This window comes from Fusarium phalaenopsidis, assembly GCF_050370095.1.
Source record: "Fusarium phalaenopsidis strain FUZ10S chromosome Unknown contig_32292, whole genome shotgun sequence".
NCBI lineage: Eukaryota > Fungi > Ascomycota > Sordariomycetes > Hypocreales > Nectriaceae > Fusarium > Fusarium phalaenopsidis.
In genome coordinates, this window is record NW_028145410.1 from 1922770 (window position 1) to 1942375 (window position 19606).

At 53.6% G+C, this 19606-nt stretch overlaps 6 protein-coding genes across 6 annotated transcripts; 1 reads left to right on the forward strand and 5 right to left on the reverse strand.

Annotated features, from left to right (window-relative positions):
• Positions 1-254: 254 nt before the first annotated feature.
• On the reverse strand, positions 255-2027 carry LRP88_04889 (acetyl-coenzyme A transporter 1-domain-containing protein; the record flags this gene model as incomplete). The annotated part of the gene is made up of 2 exons (XM_083241455.1): positions 255-597; positions 649-2027. 2 exons carry the CDS (start codon positions 2025-2027, stop codon positions 255-257), a joined length of 1722 nt encoding a protein of 573 aa, XP_083102603.1.
• Positions 2028-3238: 1211 nt separating this feature from the next.
• Positions 3239-4163, forward strand: LRP88_04890 (Cenp-O kinetochore centromere component-domain-containing protein; the record flags this gene model as incomplete). The annotated part of the gene is made up of 2 exons (XM_083241456.1): positions 3239-3308; positions 3364-4163. The coding sequence occupies 2 exons, from the start codon at positions 3239-3241 to the stop codon at positions 4161-4163; spliced, it is 870 nt and encodes a 289-aa protein (XP_083102604.1).
• A 467-nt stretch (positions 4164-4630) lies between these two features.
• Positions 4631-6151, reverse strand: LRP88_04891 (uncharacterized protein; the record flags this gene model as incomplete). The annotated part of the gene is made up of 1 exon (XM_083241457.1): positions 4631-6151. One exon carries the CDS (start codon positions 6149-6151, stop codon positions 4631-4633), a length of 1521 nt encoding a protein of 506 aa, XP_083102605.1.
• Positions 6152-7373: 1222 nt separating this feature from the next.
• On the reverse strand, positions 7374-8021 carry LRP88_04892 (Yae1 family protein; the record flags this gene model as incomplete). The annotated part of the gene is made up of 1 exon (XM_083241458.1): positions 7374-8021. One exon carries the CDS (start codon positions 8019-8021, stop codon positions 7374-7376), a length of 648 nt encoding a protein of 215 aa, XP_083102606.1.
• Positions 8022-8458: 437 nt separating this feature from the next.
• Positions 8459-9817, reverse strand: LRP88_04893 (uncharacterized protein; the record flags this gene model as incomplete). Its single annotated transcript, XM_083241459.1, has 1 exon — positions 8459-9817. One exon carries the CDS (start codon positions 9815-9817, stop codon positions 8459-8461), a length of 1359 nt encoding a protein of 452 aa, XP_083102607.1.
• A 723-nt stretch (positions 9818-10540) lies between these two features.
• Positions 10541-12118, reverse strand: LRP88_04894 (uncharacterized protein; the record flags this gene model as incomplete). The annotated part of the gene is made up of 1 exon (XM_083241460.1): positions 10541-12118. One exon carries the CDS (start codon positions 12116-12118, stop codon positions 10541-10543), a length of 1578 nt encoding a protein of 525 aa, XP_083102608.1.
• Between the last annotated feature and the right edge of the window lie 7488 nt (positions 12119-19606).

Sequence of the window (19606 nt, forward strand, 5' to 3'; positions counted from 1 at the left end):
GGTCCTCTATTTCATTTCCTTCCATTTTTTTCTTCTTGTGCCGTATCCTCTAGTCTGCTTTTGCAAAGAGTTTAGTGACTTGTGCGGACGAGTTGACGAGCAAGGCTGAACATCTGATATCACGGGCTACAACTTCGGAGGCTCTAGATCTCACATTATTATCATCTATCGCAGGTTTCAATGCGCAGCGCGTGCTTACAATCTCTCTACTCGTACATGCAAGTATTATTACAATAAACTCGTTGTTTTATATCTCATCGCTTGCCCTCATTACCCGGCGACAGCCTCCACGCCCGCAGAGGCAGGCTCTGAAGATGCAGAACCTTGGGCTTGATGTACCACAAAAAGGTGGCAACGCCAAACAGCACACACAGTATATTGACCACGTAGTACCCGTCGTGGATCATCTCACACGTGCCTCCTCCGGCCTCGCACCTCTCCTTCTCCGACTGCACAGCGCACGAGAATGCCTCGGTGATGAGGGGGCTCTTAGTGTCTGAACTGCCGGGCTTACCAGGATGGCAAGTGGCCACAGTGAAGCTGTCAACGAGCTGCAGGACAAAATAACGCGGGAATGTACCGCCAAGATTGCAGACGCTGGGGGCTGTTAGCTTAATGCACATTAGAGCAAGCCAAGAGATTACTTACGTTGCCAAGAGTGTCATGTAAGTACCGCCAATGACGGGGTCTGACACTCGCGCGTGGAAGGCTGAAACAGCGACAAACATGATGGTGTTGGTAAAAGTCGAAAAGAGATGCTCGGCGATAACAACCAAAAGATACCAGGGAGTAACTCCCTCGGCAGGAAAGATGGCTACGACAAATTGGGCTGTCAGAGCTGCGACAAGTCTGCCCATGAAGCCCCAGCACCACAATCGCATGGGCGTATACTTTTGCGACCACATGCCAGCATAATAACCCAGGCCAATCTCGAAAGGAAAGTCGATGAGAACTGTCAGGGCCATGTTATCCTTGCCAAAGCCCTTGTCCAAAAGCTTCAGGTTGGTGACGCCGTCGTTGGCCTGGAAGCCAATCTTGGCAATGAGGTGGACAATGATGATGGTCTGCACGTTCTTGAGCTTGAGGATACCCCACATAATGCGGTACACATCCCACACGCCATCCTCGTTGTGCGACTTTTCCTCCTTCTTGAGGAGGCCGAGTCCGACGGTGACGATGATGTACGACCAACCCCAGAACTTGAGATATCCACCAAGAGAGATGAGGCCGTCATCCGAGGGGACAGCTCGGAACCACTTGTTGGCAAAGTCGGCGGCGTTAAAGGCAAGGAAGACGGTATAGGACATAAAGTGGCCGGCTGTAAGACCAACAGTCTGAGCGGTAGACGCATACGACACATTTCCGGGTGTCAAGAGCGTGAGCGCCCAGCCATCAACGGCGATATCCTGGGTCGCGCACATCAGGACCAGGAAGAACCACCAAAGCATGAAAGAGAAGGCAGTCATTCCGCCAGGCTTCCCTGCTGAAGCCATCATATCCTCTACATGCGATCCCAACCACAGCATGCCGAAGCCCGAGAGGAACTGAATCGGTACGATCCACGTCTTTCTTCGTCCAATCTTGGGACTCCAGATGGCATCCACAAAGGGGCTCCAGAACAGCTTGAGAGAGTACGGATACGAAGCCAAGCTGAAGACGCCAATCTCGCTATAAGACATGTGGTTCTTGAGCAAGAACGGCACAGATCCTGTCGCGAGACCCATGGGGATGCCCTGTAGAAAGTATAGGAGGACCAGGAGGAGAAAGTTCTTCTGGTCCTGTCGGGGGAGATCCAGGAAGCCGTGGTTGTTGAGGGCCGGGGTCTTGGGGACGGGGTCGTCGAGGGAGAAGGACTCGCTCTTGATGAAGTTTGCGGCGACATTGTCGGCGTCAGGGTTGGCGGCCTTGCGCCGCATTTCTACTCCGCTGCTCATGATGCCGTTTCCGTTTCCATTCGCATCCTCTACCTTGAGCGTCAGGGGCGGTCGGCGGTTTTTGTTCTGAGGTCGTCGGGCTCTGGCGGTCATAGGTGGCGGGAGGAAGGTCGAGGTACGAGCGCGTTAAGGAGGGTGTTATCTCAAGAGGTCGCAATGGGTGCGACGAGGCGTTGGACAGCGTCAAAGTCAGATCTCGGGGGGTGGGACACGGGCTCTCGGTGACGTATAAAGCCGACAGGGGGGAACGTGGTAAATAGCAGCGAGGTTCGAGTTGAGTTGAGTAAAGTTGGATAAAGGAGAGAGAGAATATTATAGATAGTGGTCAAAGGAAGGGAGAGAAGATGATAACAAGAATCAACAACTAGAACAAGTATGCCCGAAGCAAACCAGGCAGCAAACAGTGAGCCGCAAAGGTTCAGAAGAATAAGTCAGTAGTAGCGTTTCGGGATACGGAACCGGGTTGGCGTCGAAAAAAAACAGCTTCCGCTACCGTGGCCTCTTCAGGCTAAAGGATGGGATCTGATTGGATTGCTTCGATGTGGATGGATGGATCTGGATCTTGATGGAGAAGGTCTCGTCTCTTTTGTCCCTGACCTCTTCTCTTTGACACGTTTTGGTGGCGACGACGTCAACGTCAATGATACCGCCGCAGTAGAGCCTGGACAGAAATAACGTTACAAAGATGATGCGATCAAGCCTCTCATAAGAAACAAGCAACAAGAGCCCTCGAGCCACAGAGGGACAGGGGACGCCTCACCTCTCGGAACTCGCGTCTCTTCCCAAACAGGCAGCGCGTCAGGGGGTGATTGATTGATTGAAATCATAGATGGATCATGGCGAGGGGGAGACTCCACTGGCTCACTGGATTACCAATCAGACGTGCTGCTGATTTGAGATCCGGGCTCTGACTGTCTGTCACTGGGCCATGTGCTGTGGCTTGTGTTTTGAACCTGGGGTCCAGCGCATGACTTTGCTTACGACATGTGAAGACGTGTTGGATTGGGATTTGAGAATCATTTGAAGTTAAAGGTGACTCTTCAGCCTGATTAGAAATGGCATTCCCGATGAAAGAGATGACTCACTCAAGTCTCCTTCTTGAATTTGCCATCATGATGAAACAGCAAGACCCCCGGATCTCGGGGTTTGTATTATCCGCACAGACCACCATGTCTTATCTTATCATCTTCCCTGTCAGAGCTCCGCCAGCTGCGACTGGTTGAGCTTCATTGTTTGTAAACAGCTGCATTCTCAACACCAACAACTGGACAGCAACAGTCTCAACCTCTACAAACGGGACCATCATGTCGTCAGAAATAGCCCTCCCGGACGTCAATCCTCTTGATCAAGAAATTGCGACTCTAAAAGAGCAAGGTGGGTCCCATAGCGACGGGCGCATTCAATTGCACCATGCTAACAGCTATGTCAGTCGCTTCTTTGCGCAAGTCGCTCAAGATCGAAACTTCCACTATCCTCGCCTCTTCTTCCACTCGGAGTCTTCTTAAACCATCTAGCAGTCTCCTCTCGTCTCGGAAAACTACCCCCTCTCGCGCAAAGCTCCTCAGCGAAGCCGACAAACAAAAGGCTTACAACCAACAATGTCTCTATCGCATATGCAGCTCCGTCACCTCCTTCAAGGTCCACGACCCGGATCCCAATGCGGTTGATGGCGGCCACGTCCTCGGGTTGCGCTTCGAAGTCATGTCCAAGGGCCAGTTCCTGCGACCCTACTACGTCATGCTCAACAGGCCGTACTTCAACTCCAAAAACCTGCGCATTCACCGCCACACCCTCCCTCCCTCGATACCACTTTCCGGTCTAGCCGCCCGTCATCTCCCGGCGCCGCGCCCCGAAAGCGATAATCCCCCAAAGCAGGATTTGGACCGTTTCGTGAGGACACTCAGAAGAGAGATTGTGCGATACCACAACCGACTTGGTGTATCAGCCGACTTAAGGCGAAGTCTCGGTTTGCACGACAAGACGGCCGAGGATATTATGCCAGACGATATTGTCGAGGTCGGAATCGCCGATATCGAAGCCAAGCAGATCCGATTTTCCTGGGCCGACGACCGCAGCGGTAGAGTCGTGATGGACGATGATGGCAAGGTGGTCAAGCTTATCATGTTTGGCAGAGAAGGTCGTGATTGGGAAACGACCAAGGAGCTATATGGCAAGTATGATCGTATTGAGGATGTCACCAAGCAACTACAGGAGTATGTCAATGGTTGAGATCATTGGATGATGTCATGAACACTACAAGCAGAACTTCAAAGGCGGATGCATTAAGGCACGAAGGATGGGCACATTGTCCAGCCAAAGACGTTGCGGCATATATGGACTCAAATACCCCCGGAAGTCTCCGGAAAAGACCAGCATCTCAAGAGACCTCGGGTCAGAGGAGCTTGGAGACAAAAACGCACCGATTCAGAGTTCTGGGTCATGTGAAAAGTAAGTGGCCCGGCACTGAAGAATATTCACATATCTAACACTTGGGAGCAGGGATAGAATTACAAATGAGAATGAATTATGTATCAAGACTAAGTACAACAGTCGATCCCGAGAACGGGACGCCAGAAGAAGAGAATTGAACCACATCAAAATGTCTCTCAGATCGCATCGCCATCATTTCCTACAACCATTACTGTCATGCGCATGAAATCCTGAGAAAATTCACACAGGTCGAAATATAAACATGTCTAGAAGAGAGCAACAGCGGCGGCAGCAGCGACGGCAACAGCTCCAGCGATGCCATAGCCACTCCGAACAGCAGCGCCGACGACAACGGGCGCGGTAGGGGTAGCATAGCCGGGAGTCTTGATGGTACCGACAGTGGTGGGCGCGGGGCAACCAGGGCCGGGGCAGTAGACGGGAACCTCAGTAGTAGGGCTACCGGGAGGAGGAGGAGGGTAGGCGCCAGTCTCGGCAGAGGGAGAAGGGTGGATGGGGTACTCGGGCTGTCCAGCGGGAGGAGTGTAAGTCTCCTCGCCAGCAGGAGTCTCGGGGGCCTCAGGGACGTAACCAGGCTTGTCACCGGTAGGGGCAGGCTGCTCGGGGGTGTACACAGGCGTCTCGCCGGCAGGATAGGTGGGCTTCTCAGCAGGGACAGACTTGGTGTACACGGGGTGCTCAACGGGAGTAGAGGTCTCCTCAGCGGTGTATCCGGGCTTCTCGTAAGTAGGATGCTCAGGCTTGGCAGAGGTCTCAGCGGGTGGCTGAGGGGAGTTGTAGACGGGCTTGGTCGCCTTGTCGGAAGGGCAAGGAGTGGTCTCGGCGGGGTGAGGGTAGATGGGCTCCTCAGAAGTCACAGGGTAGCCCTTGGTAGGCTCAGGGTATTCGTTGGTCTCGCTGGGCTCGGGGTACTCTGTGTCGACAGGCTCAGGGTACTCGGCCGTCTCCTCAGGCTCGGGGTACTCCTCAGTTTCTTGGGGCTCGGGGTACTCTTCAACCTCGCTGGTCACAGCAGGCTGGGGATACTCCTCAGTCTCGGCAGGCTCAGGGTACTCGTTGTGCTCGGGGACTTCAGGGTACTCGTCCGTCTCGCCAGGCACGGGGTACTCGTAGCTCCTTGGCTGAGGATAAATGTTGCCTTGTCCAGAGTAAGGGTATCCGGTGTTCTTGCCAGGCTGATGATAAGCCTCGGTTTCGACAGACTCAGGGCAATCATCCGTCTCAGCAGGGGGGTAGTATGGGGCAGCTGGCTCATAGCCGTTGGATCCAGTAGGCTGAGGGTATCCCTTGGTCTGGACGGGATGAGGATACTCCTTCGTCTGGTGAGGATGAGGGTACTCCTTGTCCTTGCCTGGAGCCGTGTAACCCGTCTTGACAGGAACGGGGTAGATGGTGGTCGTCTCAGGGACCACGACAGAGGCGTAGCGACCAGGGCAGTGAGGGACATTGGTCGGGCAGTCAACGACGGTGTTGACATGAGTGATAGTCTTGGTAGTCCAGACATACTCGCCCTGGCCAGGATGGTTGGGCTTTCCGGGGTGAACCCAGTGCCAACCATCGTCATCATCATGATCGCAGCCATCCATGTCAACACCATGGTGAGGAGGGTGCCAGACATCAATGCAGTCCGCGGGAGGGTTACTCTTGGGGCCGATGTCAAGATTGATGGGCAGCTCGATGCCCAGGGGCAGCTTGATGTCTGCGTTGAGGGACAGCAGAGCGTCGGCGGTGGCCGCGAGGGCAGGGAGGGCGAAGGCGTTGTACTTCATTGTTGCTAGAGCGAGTGTATGTTGCTTTTTGTGTACAAGAGAATGGCACGTCAAACGAGTGACTCTGTTATGAACAGGTGGGAAGGTGAATACAAGAAGTGATGAGGATGAAGAATCGAACATGAAGAGGGAGGAGGTGGTCTTTTATCTTCAGTTTCTCTCTATCCGGAGAGTCCATCGTTGTAGCTCTCAGTATCCTTAGAGTATCACATCTGAGAATATTACCAAACAAGAGACATGGAAAACAAAGCGGTCCGATTCATAAAATGATGGCATCTCAGATTACCCAGTTGCGCCGCCCCCAGAAAAGGAAACCATCAACGCAGAAAACCAATCAACTCACCTTGCAGCTATTCTCAGCCGGAACAATGTCTGATGAACCCTTGAAACAATGAGAAAGTCCGCCTTGAAACTAGACGGTAGTGCCTGAGCGAAAAAGCAAATAGACGCTTGACATAAAAGGCCCGAGTTGGGTTTGCTGCATGTCTTGGATCGGGATTTGGGGCGATGAGAGACACCATGATGGCATCCTTGCATTTATTTCCGCGATGATAGCCGCAATACTGGGCTCAGCCAAGTAGGAAGGATAGTGATCGGGGTTCTTGCTCGTCAAACGGTACTGCCCCAACGAAACCACTCGGTGCATTCGAGAAGCCACTCCTAGGGAATACACGGCATCATGTAGGGGTTCCTACCGTCCCGTCATGGTTTGTTACACGTCGACTTGAAGTTGCTTTTGGGTCATGGATAGCACAACCTGGTTATAGGGATGTCTAAGATTCGAGTTGGCATGCGAAACATGTTTGACGGGAAAAGAGGGGAAACGGCATTGTTAATGGTTAGAACAATCCGTCTTTGCAAGACATGAATTGCTCTTCTGTTTCATGGCTTTAACTTCCGATCTATTTCCCCTTGCTGATGTTCAACTCCACGCTGGATTGCCAGGGAGGCGCAACACGGCAACCCTTTGCCATCTCTAGACGCTCATCCGAGATTCAATCATGGAAATCATAACCCTAGCTTGTGATTCCGAGTGTTCTTGCTCGTGGCTTCAACTGCAAGACCCCAAGTCAGATGGCCCAGTCTGTTCAAATGTCAGCATCGCCATCGTCTTGAAGAACAGTCAGCATACCCAATCTACTCCTGCTCTTCGCCTCTATCCTCTTCTTCTCCCTTGAAGCGATAGTTCCTCGTGATAGAATATCCAGTCACAGTCTCAACCTCACCAATCGAGTGGCTTCTTAGTCGCCGGCGCACCAGCCGAGACAAGCGGCTCATCCATGACACCCTCAAGCCTCTCCCCCGTCTCATCATCCAAGACGCCCCTGTCGATCCTCCACAGCGCCACCTGCTCGTCCACGGCAGTCGTCCACTTTTTGATCAGCGGGTGCGCGTCCGCCACGTCCGCAAACACAACGTCGTCGCCATCGGCCTTGACTTCGTACTTCCAGTTACCGTCCTCGGCCCAGTAGTCGGCTTTGAAGATGCCCTTTACGCTCAGGTCTTCGCGGGCTTGGCGGAGGAGCTCGGTGGTTTCGGGTGTGCGTGCTGCTTCGGCGATGCCTTCTAGTACGCCGAGGAGTTGGCCGGCCTTGAGTCCCACGGTCGCGCCCAGACTGAAGCCTTCATCAAAGCCCTCCTGTAGACTCTTTTCCTTTGAGACAGTGATTCCTTCTCGGTAGCCTGCTGTCGTGTGCTCTGTCTGCAAACGGTTGATGTCGGAGGGGTGAGAGACCGACTCATCATGGTGATGCTCCGCCGTTGGCGATGAGGGGCCCGACCCAAAGACGTCGTCCAGAGCATCATTGGCAGCTTGAGGCTCAACTTGAGCCTCCTCTTGAGGGCGGCCGATATAAGCGTCGTCGACCATTTCGGCGACGGGTTGGTAATGCATTGTTACGATTGAGAGTTGTGAAGGTGTAGGGTAGCGATCTGAGTGAAAGAGTTGAAGCCAGTGGAAAACTCTTCTTCGAAGATGAGCTAAGCAAAGTCAACCATGAAAATAATTCGGCTCAACATCCTCTCCAACATTGTGAGTATGAATCTAGAGATTATGAGGCTATTTATCAGAATGAATTTTCATTCTTGGTCTATGAAGGATATCACAAGTCTCAAATGACGACTCAAGGAATAATCAAGACCACAAACTGGCTACGTTCGAAATATCAACTCGCCACGACTAACCCAAATATTCACCAAACAATAAGCACAACACAACGAAGCAGGAATTCATACAAAACAAAGACCTCGACACCTATGCGCCCGAGAACAATCGAAGAAAACAACCCTCCCTTGCCCAACACCAACTCAAATACAGGAGTACAAGTCTCTCCAATCGCCAACATCTTGCCACGATGATGTCGGTTCGTCTTCAGACGGCTCCAGGTTTTCATCCTTACTCGGCAGTGTCTCGTCAATCTCCTCAGAAACTGAAAACTTTGGCGATCGATCAATGCCTCTATACGTGATTAGCTTAGGACAGTCCTCTGGCGACGCCCATCGTTCTGACTCTGGGATAGACCGCCAAAGCTCCACAAAGTCGGCCTTCCATGTCTTCAAACCCATCGTGGCCTTCCTTCGCTCTTCTGGACTTCGTCGACCTTGCTGTCCGAGAAGCATGAGAGTAAAGGCCAAGTGCTGACCCACGGCAGTGCAGATCGGAGCGTCCGATGGATGAGCAGACACCTCGGGTCCAAACTCGGCCAGATGATAGTAAAGGGTCCCAGGCTCATCCCAATCATGCTTGAGAAATACCATAGCCTCCCCCGTGGTGACAAGTCCATACTCGAGACCCTCTTCAATCATCCGGCCATACGCATCCGTAAGAGCACACGCCGTCAGCTTCTCTGCGTGATACCGGAACCGCGCAGTCGAATCTCGATAAGCGGGTAGCATCGACTCCCGGTTCGCAACCTCCTTGTAGATGTCCATTTCACGAAGGCCAACACGAAGGCGAGGAGCCGTCAGCATGTGAGGTAGCCTCCAGTCGACGACGCAAACTAGCTCTTGCTGCACAGATGGTTGGTCGACGTAGCTGCCAGGGGTGCAGGGGAATGGCATACGCCTATCGTAGGCTGTTTCAAAGGCATCGATGACAAAGTCCTGCATATCCTCAAAGTCGACACCGTCTCCAATATTAAAAGCCTCTCGGACATTTTCCATCTTTGCAAGCTCTGAGATGATGGCGGCAACCGGCTTCTCCAAGCTGTCACGCATGAAGAACCGGAAGAAGGTTTCGTCTCCAATCGGCTTCCGAGGGGAGCGTCCATTCCAGAGACGCTCCATGACATCTCTGTTCTCAAAGACTCGAGTCTCAGATCCGAATGCGTCGTAGAGTTTGCCAAAGGTGAGTCTCTGCTGGTCGATAAAGTCGACCCAGGGCTTCAGCTTGGGACAGGGCTTGTCCTGTGGCATGTCCGCGTAGCCCAGCGAGAGTTCTCGTGTGTCTGTTTCCACGGCGAACCCGGAAAATATGAGTTCATGGCAGGCAGTTAAATACTCGTCAAGTGTCGTGGGGTTTGCTCGCCGCTTGAGAATCTCATCTCGTTGGTGTCTAGGCCGATGTGGAAGCTGGTGTGCAAAGCTACCTGCACAGGTTGCATCGCAAGGTCTCTGATTGAGCTCTGCAGCCTTGCGGTGCAGGCTGTTCAAGTCTCTCATGTTCATATGTGTAGCCATCTCGTCAGCAAGTAGCTTCTGAGCTATATTATAGGTTGTTATTTTCTGAATTGTACGTGTGTCAGAGATGAGATGTGGGAAGCAGTGGATGTGGATGGATGCGTAGTTGAGAAGTTGGACTGTAAATAAAGATGGGACGGCCTTCATAAATACTTGTTTTCTTCTCAGCCATTCAGGTTCGTTCTGTGAGTCAAAGGAGTTGACTTTTCGTGAAAATTTATCTTGATGTTCCCCAAGCAACTTCTCGGCCTCCATGCACAGAGCCTAAAGACTATTTTCCCAACACACCTTGACAAAGTAAAATAGCATGATATCGTCCCTAAGCCTCTACCTTCCCAGCTCTTCACGGCGTTGATACCTGAGAGTGATGCCGTGCCCCCCTGAAGTTCTGTTCACCTTCTTTCGCACCACTTGCAGTCAAAGTGCGCTTCCTGTTGCTCAACGAACGCTTGACTTAACCCAGGTTCCCTCCTTACATATTTCTTTCCTTCGTATGCCTATTGTAGATCAGTAATCAAGAATTTCATCCCCTTGGTCATGAAAAAGAGTAGTTACATGTTGAAGTAAACCCCCTTCCCAACAAACCTCGTGAACCCCAGTGTCGTCCACAACACGCATGACCTAACAGTTTAAGATTACTACCTATATACAGTAAACAAGGAGCCAGCCCCATCGAAAGCCTTCCCGCGACTTCGTCTCTTCAAGAAAAGGTCAACACAACCGCCCTGTCTCCTCCACAGGAGGCAGCACACTACCCACCTCATTCCTCTCATGCAGCGGCTGCAGCATGCGATACTTTTCTCGGAGGTACTCCCTCTGATTCTCCCGCATCCCGTCGAGGTTGAGCAGAAAGTTCACCACGTAGAGGAAGTCTTTGACGTGTGACTTGAATCCGCCCTCGGACTCGTCGTGCGAAGACGCCGGCAGCGCAAGCACATCTGCGATGGTGCTCGCAATCTCGAAGAGTTTCTGCACGATGCCGCTGCCCTGCGTCGCTATACTTACGATGCTATTTAGCCGGCTGACCAGGTTGCGGAGTTGGATCGACAGCCGTGACGCCGGGAATTGCAACGATAACCCTTCATGTGTCATATCTGAAGGCCCTGACCGGAGTAGCCCCTGCGAGAGGGCGAGTTGCCAGAGTAAAGTCCGTAGCCAGAGCCTGGTGATGAATAGGTCTGCCCGTTGTAGCTCGGTGAAGCCAGGCTGCCCAGAACCGCTCAGCTTCGCCTCGGCGGTTGCTGCATTCATCTCCGCTTGGTCAAGCTGAACCTGCTTGCTCTCGATCCATTGCACCGTCAGTCCACCTATCGCCCCTCGCTGTGATTGCCAATACGAGAGGAATGTCTCGTCCAGTATCAGAAAGAGGTCTATCAAGCAATTGAAACCGGCCCGGATGTGTTCCGGCGTGCAACTGTCTGCTGTTGAAAGACCTGTCCGGAGTGGAGGAAGAATGCATGGGTATCCAGAGATGCCAAGGAATCGTTCATGAATATAAGCCTCCCAGTAGACTTGCTGAAAGCGTATCGGGTCGTAAGGCAGCTGACTTGAGTCTCGCATGTCCCGCTGGTGCATCTCCAGTGTCTGGACCATTGAGATGGCCTCGCGGATAAAGTTGAAGCTGCGGTCGAGACGGCTGAGGCCCATGGTGGCGATCTCGAGGTAGATGCATGTCATGATGCGCTTGATACTCACAGGCAAGAATTCATCTAAGCGCCCAGTGACATGTGTGCCCAGCCCGGCTCGGTGATGTGCCTCCAAGCCATGGTAGATGAGGTCGTTTATTTGCGCTGCCACGCTCCCATGCGTGTGGTCTGCCGTTTGAGACAGAAACGTTGTCACGGCTCCATAGGCGTAGACCAAGGCAGCGTCCTCGGGACTACTGTGCATCATAGAAATGGCGGCGACCATGTCCTCGGGAGTGACAGCGGGGCTGAAAGGGTAGACGACCTTCTCAAACTCTGGCAGTAGGGCGGTGAAGAAGCCCGGCGTGTAGACCTCCGACGCCGGGCCCGAGTGCGACCCGGGACTGCTGCCACTTCCGGCCCAATCATGGCCCGAGGTCGGCGGCTGGACGGCGGTAGAAGATGGGGACACGGAGGAGGTCGGCGAGGACGGCAGGGGATTCTCCCCCCTGATCTGAGCCACCAGGCGGCCTCGCTGCGGGTTCTTGCGCTTCCTCGGCCCCGTAGACCTAACGCACTGGACGTCGAACTGCCGGCAGGGGGAGCAGGGCTGCCCGTCGTCACATTTGACCTTGCGCACTCGGCACCCATGGCACGCGGGCATCTCGGAGAACTCAACTGCCGGAGATTTTTTCTGATTTGAGGCTTGGAGGATTTGAGCTGCAGGTCGTCAGCAGCGGCGGGTAAGCATGCTCAGGGCTCAGGGCGCAGACTAGTTATTGAGGTTGTCGAGACGGGAGCGTGGGCTGTGATGAAATGGCTGGTATCACGTGATGTGATTGGCACGAACGCCTCAGCTTGAACGGGAACGGGAACAGAGAGAGATGAAAAAAGTACTTTCCGCATTGGGATATGATGCAGTAGCGTTACAATTGCGACTAAATGGGCAGTTTCTATGCTGTCACTAATAATCTTACTCTTGAGAATATACCAAAACCCCAGACGAGATCTACTGTAACTTTAAAGTTAAAAGACTGACTGCAGTTAACAATACCCTGTACTCGAGTCGTGTACTAGGGAAATTGACCCGTAGTGCTCGGCTTCAAACCACAAATATGAAAAAGGGCAGTTTTCATGCAGACGGAAAGCAATGAATTAATAAAGACTGTCTTAATTTTTTCTCAGGTTCCTGCACTGCGCAGCTCCAGTTTCAGTCTCCATTTCATGTACATTAGCACGAGAACCAACACCCTCAAGTACATTACCACGTCACAGAACCCAACACCCACTCATCTCATCTCATCTACACCGCATCCCAGAATAGCACCAACGCACCCACTACGTAGCCCAGATTCTTGCCCAACGCCTCGCCCTTGCGGCCCAGAATTTCTACAGCACAGATCGCCCTGAGGAACTATCGTACTCCATCTAGAGCCAATAACGCCGTTTCTTCCGCCCCGGATCTCAGTGCAGAATGCCCAGATATCTACCCGCGACGCTTTGAAGCGGTGACTCCGGTGCACGTTCTCGGGAGCCGCGTTTCGTTTCAAATCACGGGGAATTCGATCGATTGTCGTCCCATCTGCTTTGCTTCGAGCTGAATTCGACCCATGTTCCTTGACAAACCTGCAGCATCATGGAGAAGAGGGTGTGCAAGTTGCTGCACTTGTTGGGAAGCATCTTGCGACTTGGAACCTGCAGCTTCGGGTAGAAACCCACTGTGTTGTAATAATGCTCCGAAAAGTCCCAGTCTTTCTGTTTGGTGCGGATCGCATCTCTGAGAATCTATAGGTGTACATAGATCCATCCATACCCACGGTTCCTCACAACGGGGCTACAATCCTATTCGAGACTGACAACAGCCCACGGAATTTTCCTTCTATTCATCTTCTGGTCGCTTATCGAACCCCTACCGGTACCCTACCCTACCGAAAGGACCTCTGAGGAGCCCTTCCGCCACGTCCGCCCACATCCCCGGCAGCTAGCTTCGGCACCGGAGCCACGGTTCCAACGCTGCCGCTTCCGGACAACGGGGAATTGGATCCCTGCGTCCGTACGTTAGGCCAGACGAGCTTGTCTTGTGTCGCTGTTGGGTTGGACAACCACGGCTGCGCTAGGCTAGAGTGCTCACCGCGTGGCACTCCACTTACACCGCGTCCAGTAATTAAGGATGGCTCTCCCGTCCTAGGTTCCCCCCCAACCCAGCCCAACCCAACACCCAAAGGACTGCCCACGATACGGCACTTGCACGGCACCTGTTGACTCTTGTTCATCGCATGGCGAGCAGGGATGCCCGAGCCAGCGCTGACCAAGAGCTGAGCGCCGCCCCGGATGATCTGACTCTTTCCGGTTCTGTGCACTGTACCCCATAGGCTGGTCGTCGCCTGAAGAGCGAAAAGGAGGATTCACTCAGAGCTAAGGCGGGCCCAGAGACAGGACCGTTCTCATGGAACGTGCTCCGATTGGTGACAGCCACGCTCGGAGGCTCCTCTTGCGCCCTCAAACCCTTCTTCAGCAAGGAGATGGTTCAAAGAGTCTTTCGTATTGTGTCCACCCTTGTCCCTGCGTTTGTCAAATTGTTACTGTATGTATGATGTCGTCTGGACGTGTCCGAGATGAAAATTTTGCCATCTCGAGATGATGCTCATCAGCTGCGCTGCAGCTGCGAGATGGACGAAGCGTTCAGCCCCGTCTTCGCCGTCGCCGTGTGTCTCTCTCTGTCTATTTCCGACACGAGCTTTGTGATGACGAAACCTTATCCATCCCCCCTCAGCCTCGGCGCTCCTCGATGGTGGTTGCCCCAACCTGCCAATTGTCAGGAGAATCAGCCTTCCCTTTGCCACTAGACACCCCCGGAACTCTGGAAGCATTATCCGAGAGATCGGCAAGAGCACGGGACCGCGGTCCTGGGAAGGGCGGCGTGCCACGAGTGGTGGGAACTCCAGACGGCCGTTCCTCCCGGTTGGCTCAGCAGGGCTGTGACAGGCGGGCGGGCTGGCTCTAGGGGAAGCATGGCCGAGCGAGCCAGCCCGGGCTGAGAACAACGTGGCCCGGGAAATGAAGGTGTGCCTGGGCTTGCTGGCTCGTGCGAAGGAGATTTGACCTGAGATACGCATGGAGAGAAGGTGAGGAGAGAGCGGACCCGACAGACGGAAAGGGGCCTGTGACCTCGCAACTGCGTCCCGGTCCTTCTGGAGCTTTGCCCTGCCCTGGTTTGGAAGCGGCTCTTTGACGACCAGGTCTAGCCCCGAGTACGGTAACGAGCCCCAGGCGGTGGGCGAACGTCACCAACAACAACGGTGAACAGTGCAACGGCTGGGCAACCGGGGGAGGCAGAGTGACGGTCCCGTGCAGCAACATGTGCTGTCGGTGTGGTATGACATGGGATGACGGAGTGCGTTGTGCTGGCTGTTCTCCCATGGCTCGCTAGTTGCTTTTTTTGTTGAATCAGTCTGATTGCCCTTTGTGTTGGTGTCTCTCAGCTCTTGGTCTTGTCTCATCGCCCATTAGAATCCTTTGACCGAGCCTAAGTAACTCGTCACAATCCCACACCGAAGAGTGTCACGATCTCACCGTTCGTTCTTCTGCTCCCCCCAACACTCGGCGCGTCGTGTGTCCCCAGGTCGAAGAGAAGCACGGTGGCGTCTCTTCTAGAATCTGTTTGGAATAGAGCCGCCCCCAGCTGCAAGCTCAATCCCGGCTTCTCTTGGTAGGAGCCGCTCATTAGTATTCCCCACAAGCCCTCCTTGCTGGTCGGTGTCCACTCTCTCCCTTGACGCATTGCTTGTTGATGGCCACCCCCTTGTTCATATCAAATCCGCCCTCTAGATGGCTCATCTCGCTCGCCCTGCCTGCGCTCGTCAATTCCGTACAGACTCACAGGACCGTCCCCCTCAATCTCTCTCACCTTGTGTTGATCGCCTCACATCTCCAAGCTGATCAATACCGCACCACATACTCCGCAGACATGATGCCGCTTCGTACAAACAATTGCCACTCCTGGATGCCTCCTCCAGCCCGGCTACTTGAGTTGAGTTCCGACCAGGAGCTAGCAGAAGCTCGCGGCCCCTGCCGATCCTAGGTAGCATGGACCGTGGACCGTAAAAAAAAAACAAGCACAGGGGGGTTCGGAGACTGCTAGGAAAGTTATCAGGGGTGCCAGTGCATTCTGCTGACCGCCAGGTCATCGAACAGCGGTAGCTTAGAAGCCACGCGAGCTCTCTCAATTTCACGGGGATTTAAGACAATAGGGCCCCGTCATCGTTTTTTTCGTGATCAGTATCCCCTGGATTTTGCGAAAATTCGTTGTGTGCGTGCCCTGGATTTCTGTCGCTCAGCCTTTCTTTGCTCTGCTCTGCACACTTGCATCTGCCTTTGATCTCACCAACCTCTGCCTCGCGTATTCGCTTTGCTTCAACAAACCGACTCCATCACCATGCCGCGCGGACCGTATGACACCACTGGCGTGATAAAGCCAAGTGCACCCAAACCACCAAAGCCCGGAAAGTGCCCTCAGCTTGTTCAGCTATGAGGCGTCGCATCGCATCTTTGAGGGTTCTTCTCTTTTTGCTCTCCGTGTTATGAACCGGCGTGCTCAAGGTCAGTACTCACGGCAACCAAGAATCCTCCCTTTCGCGATTGCTAACCTTGGTTAGAGTTCACGCCACAACACAACGCACACAAAACACAACCGACTCGACGAATAGCTCTGTACACTTGTTAAGCGATGATGATATCGACTGCCGATCGAAATAAAAGCACTTGCTGGGAAAGGACGGAGTTGTGGGGTTTTGCTTTCTTTTTAGGCCTTTCTTTTGGGCTTGGGACGGTTGGGAAAAAGTATTAGACGGGATAACTCAGGTCAGGAGTCATGATCAACTGAATTGGAAATCAAAAGAGGTGGAAACACGGAACGAGGGCATAGATACGAACGTACATAGAAGTGCGTCTGGCCGCAGGGTCGACCTAATTTTGATACCTACCTTTCACAATCACCAAACCGCTGGCTGTGGTCGGGTAGTGAACCATGCCCAAACCTGAGGGGCTACCCTTTCGGCCGAGATTGATTTGAGGCCCCCTAAACGTCACCCAAGGATGCTGGCCGTTTCGTGGGCCGTCACTGCAAAGGGCACAACGTTGCCGCATAAGTTGCAGCCCTACATTAGCTGTCGCAAAACCTTGAACCAGTTCGCCGGGTTTGTGGGGACCTGACAGAATGTGGGATCTGGGTGGGACCTGGCCAGGAGACCTGTGGGAGAAGGCTTGCCGCAGGTTGCACAAAGGCGTTCCAGGACTCGGTTTGGTATCGACGCCGAGGTGGACGGATATCATGGCATACCTGCCCGCAATGCACTCGCAATGCTTCACATGCTGGCACTCTTGCTGTCTCGGCGTCGTTTGGCACGGAGGCGAGTCGCATCGGGGAGATCTGCAGGGGTTCCAAGGCTGTCGCTGTTTCGCAGTCGTGCACAAGCCACCAGAGGGATGAGTGGAACGATAATGACGGTACAAAGGCGTTGATCAAAGGGAGATTGAATGGATGAAGCTGTAGAAGGGAGAAATTTCTTAGTCGAGGAACTCCGAGACCAGTTTCTCCGTCCGGTCGATCGTGGAGAAGGGAATGACCCAGACCTCCTTCCTTCGATACCTAGCTGGACGCACCCGTCTGAACGACCAGCTTCATCCACCATGATTGGCAGAGTAAGAGCAATTGATGCCGACCAAAGATGGGACGGTCCGTTGATCGAGTAAAGGTTGCAACCCTTCACCTAGTCAAAGGACCGTCCCGCGGATGTGGCAACTGACGTTGAGGGCGATATTCATGTGACTAGTGGCCGTGTCTGAGGCTGTTTGTCGTTGAGGTTTAGGACACGGAGGAGGTGCGGAAGCCGCCGAGACAAGGACCGACTTATACCGGAAAAGACGCCGAACTTGGGAGCAAACATGACGGCAGAGGGTAACATCTCCTTAATAACCATGAACCCAGCCTGACAGCTGGACTCCAGATGTTTTATACGTGGGAACTAAGAATAGGCCGGGCAGGCAGGTAGGCAGTTTACCCCGGATTTCAGTGTGGGGGTGGAGAAGCGTGGGATGTGGATGGACGGATGCCAACCTTTGACCCATTTTACGGCATCGCGAGACCCTCTCTCCCGTGCGCCATCTTTTCCGGTGGGTGGAATCGGGTGCCGTATCCGCACTCGATGTGATAACGACGCTGATATCGGCATGGTCTTTGATCTAGATGATCTGGACGGATGTCTCATCACATCACGGAGAGGGTGGACGCACGCTCCAGCGTGCATCTGTCCATCTCCTTCTTGGCCAACTCGGCCTTGAGCTTCCGTCAAAGACACCACCATCTGCGTATTACCCTCTATTTTCAGCCATCACCAGCAGCTGCGTGGATCATGCATCATGCTCAACAGTTTCACTTGCCTCTATCTCACGCATATTCACATGTTTTCGAGCCATGGACGAGCAACTGTCTGCCACGACACTTTATCATTATGCAAATGAGTCCCTACTTTGCCCGGTGGCGTGATCACCATGTCAAGCAGGCGAGCGGAGCTGGCTTGGGCTTGGACCCTGCGAACCAAAGAAGAGGCATCATCTGGGAGCCCACGAGGATATCACGATAACTCTGCGTTGCTGCTGCCACAAGATTGCGTATGCAACGATTTCTCGGGGTCTCGAGTGGTTTCCGTAGCAGCTCGAGATTGGACACTTTGTGCGGTGTGCGATCCTCAAGGATGGCTTACAGCAATGGGCTGATGCCGCCAGGAATGTCGTATCAGCCGGATTTGCATGCAAGGATCGGAGACGCTGGGCCTCCCAAATAGGTCGACAGGCTGATGAATACAGCATTGTGATGCTTTTTACAGTATGGCAGCTGCTGCAGAGTCGACGAAACTGATCCAGAGGGCATCCACTGTACTCGAGCCGCGCGGCAGAGCATGTTGGCCCGGATGAAGGACCGAGAAGTTGTCAGAATATGCGAGCGATTGGGAAATCGATATCACAGGCTGAGACTCTGCAGTCCCGCAAGAGCAAGAGCATGAATGCTCAGACCTTCTCTTATCTCGAGGATCATGAAAATTGACACCAGGTCTTGTTGGTGAGCACGCGGAAATGGGAACGCGTCTTCCCTTTTAGGTCTTCACCTGTCGTAAAGGGATTAGCCTCGCGCTCAAAGTCGGACGTTAGCGTGCCGGATCAAGACTTCCTACAGATCCAGCACACCCACTTCTACAACAAACATCTGGCCCGTGATCACTTGCCTCAGACCTCCTTCAGTCAGACAGGACATGGATAGCTCGCGCTCTGACAAGTGCTTCTCGGCCAATTTCATGAATGGCCAAGTCCTCACATTTTCCACTTTTTTGTTTGGTTTGCTGGAGACCCCAATCTCGTCTCTGGCTATCCAGCCTCCCCACCGCCGCTCGGATGCTACCGATCAACAACACCATCTCCGTCCACCGCACTTCCAACCTCCCCTCGAGCCAAACCCATGCCATGTCGTCTTTCCAACCTCGCCGGTCTCCGGCTCTTTTCTGAGCGAAAAAGTCCAACTCATCAGCGTGCCCCTGAACGACCAACCTCTGCTAGATTCTGTTCCTGACTCTGTCCCGCGCGTTAGCGGTCCAATGGCTACTCCTGTTGGGGGCAAGCGTCTGGGTCTGCTTGCAAGCTCCCCGGCTTCGGGTGGCACACCTATTGGTTCGCCCACGCGATCACGACAAGGACAAACACACCTTTGGCTCCGCCGAGTCTGTTCTGCCCAACGGCAAGCACAGCACTTGCGGTGACAGCTGGCGCAGCCCCGGTTCAGCCCTTGTCTTGAAATCCTCAAACATCGTTCACCGCCATGAGCTCGACTCCACGCGGCCCGCTCGCGCCCCGGGGGTCTGTCCTAGCTTCCCAGCCCACACAGCACCCTGCTTGCACAGGAGTCCATGCGGTGAGAGCCTGGCCCTTGGCTGCAATACAAAATCAGCTCGTCCTGCATGCTCCTCTCGACTGCTTGCTGAGATGCATTGGTCTTGTCCCAAAGACAATCAAAGGCCTCTGTAGCCTGGAGAGCCCATGGCACCTCCAGTATCACCGAATTCCTCTGTTCTCTCCCTCTTTCAATGACAACGCCGCCTTGTCC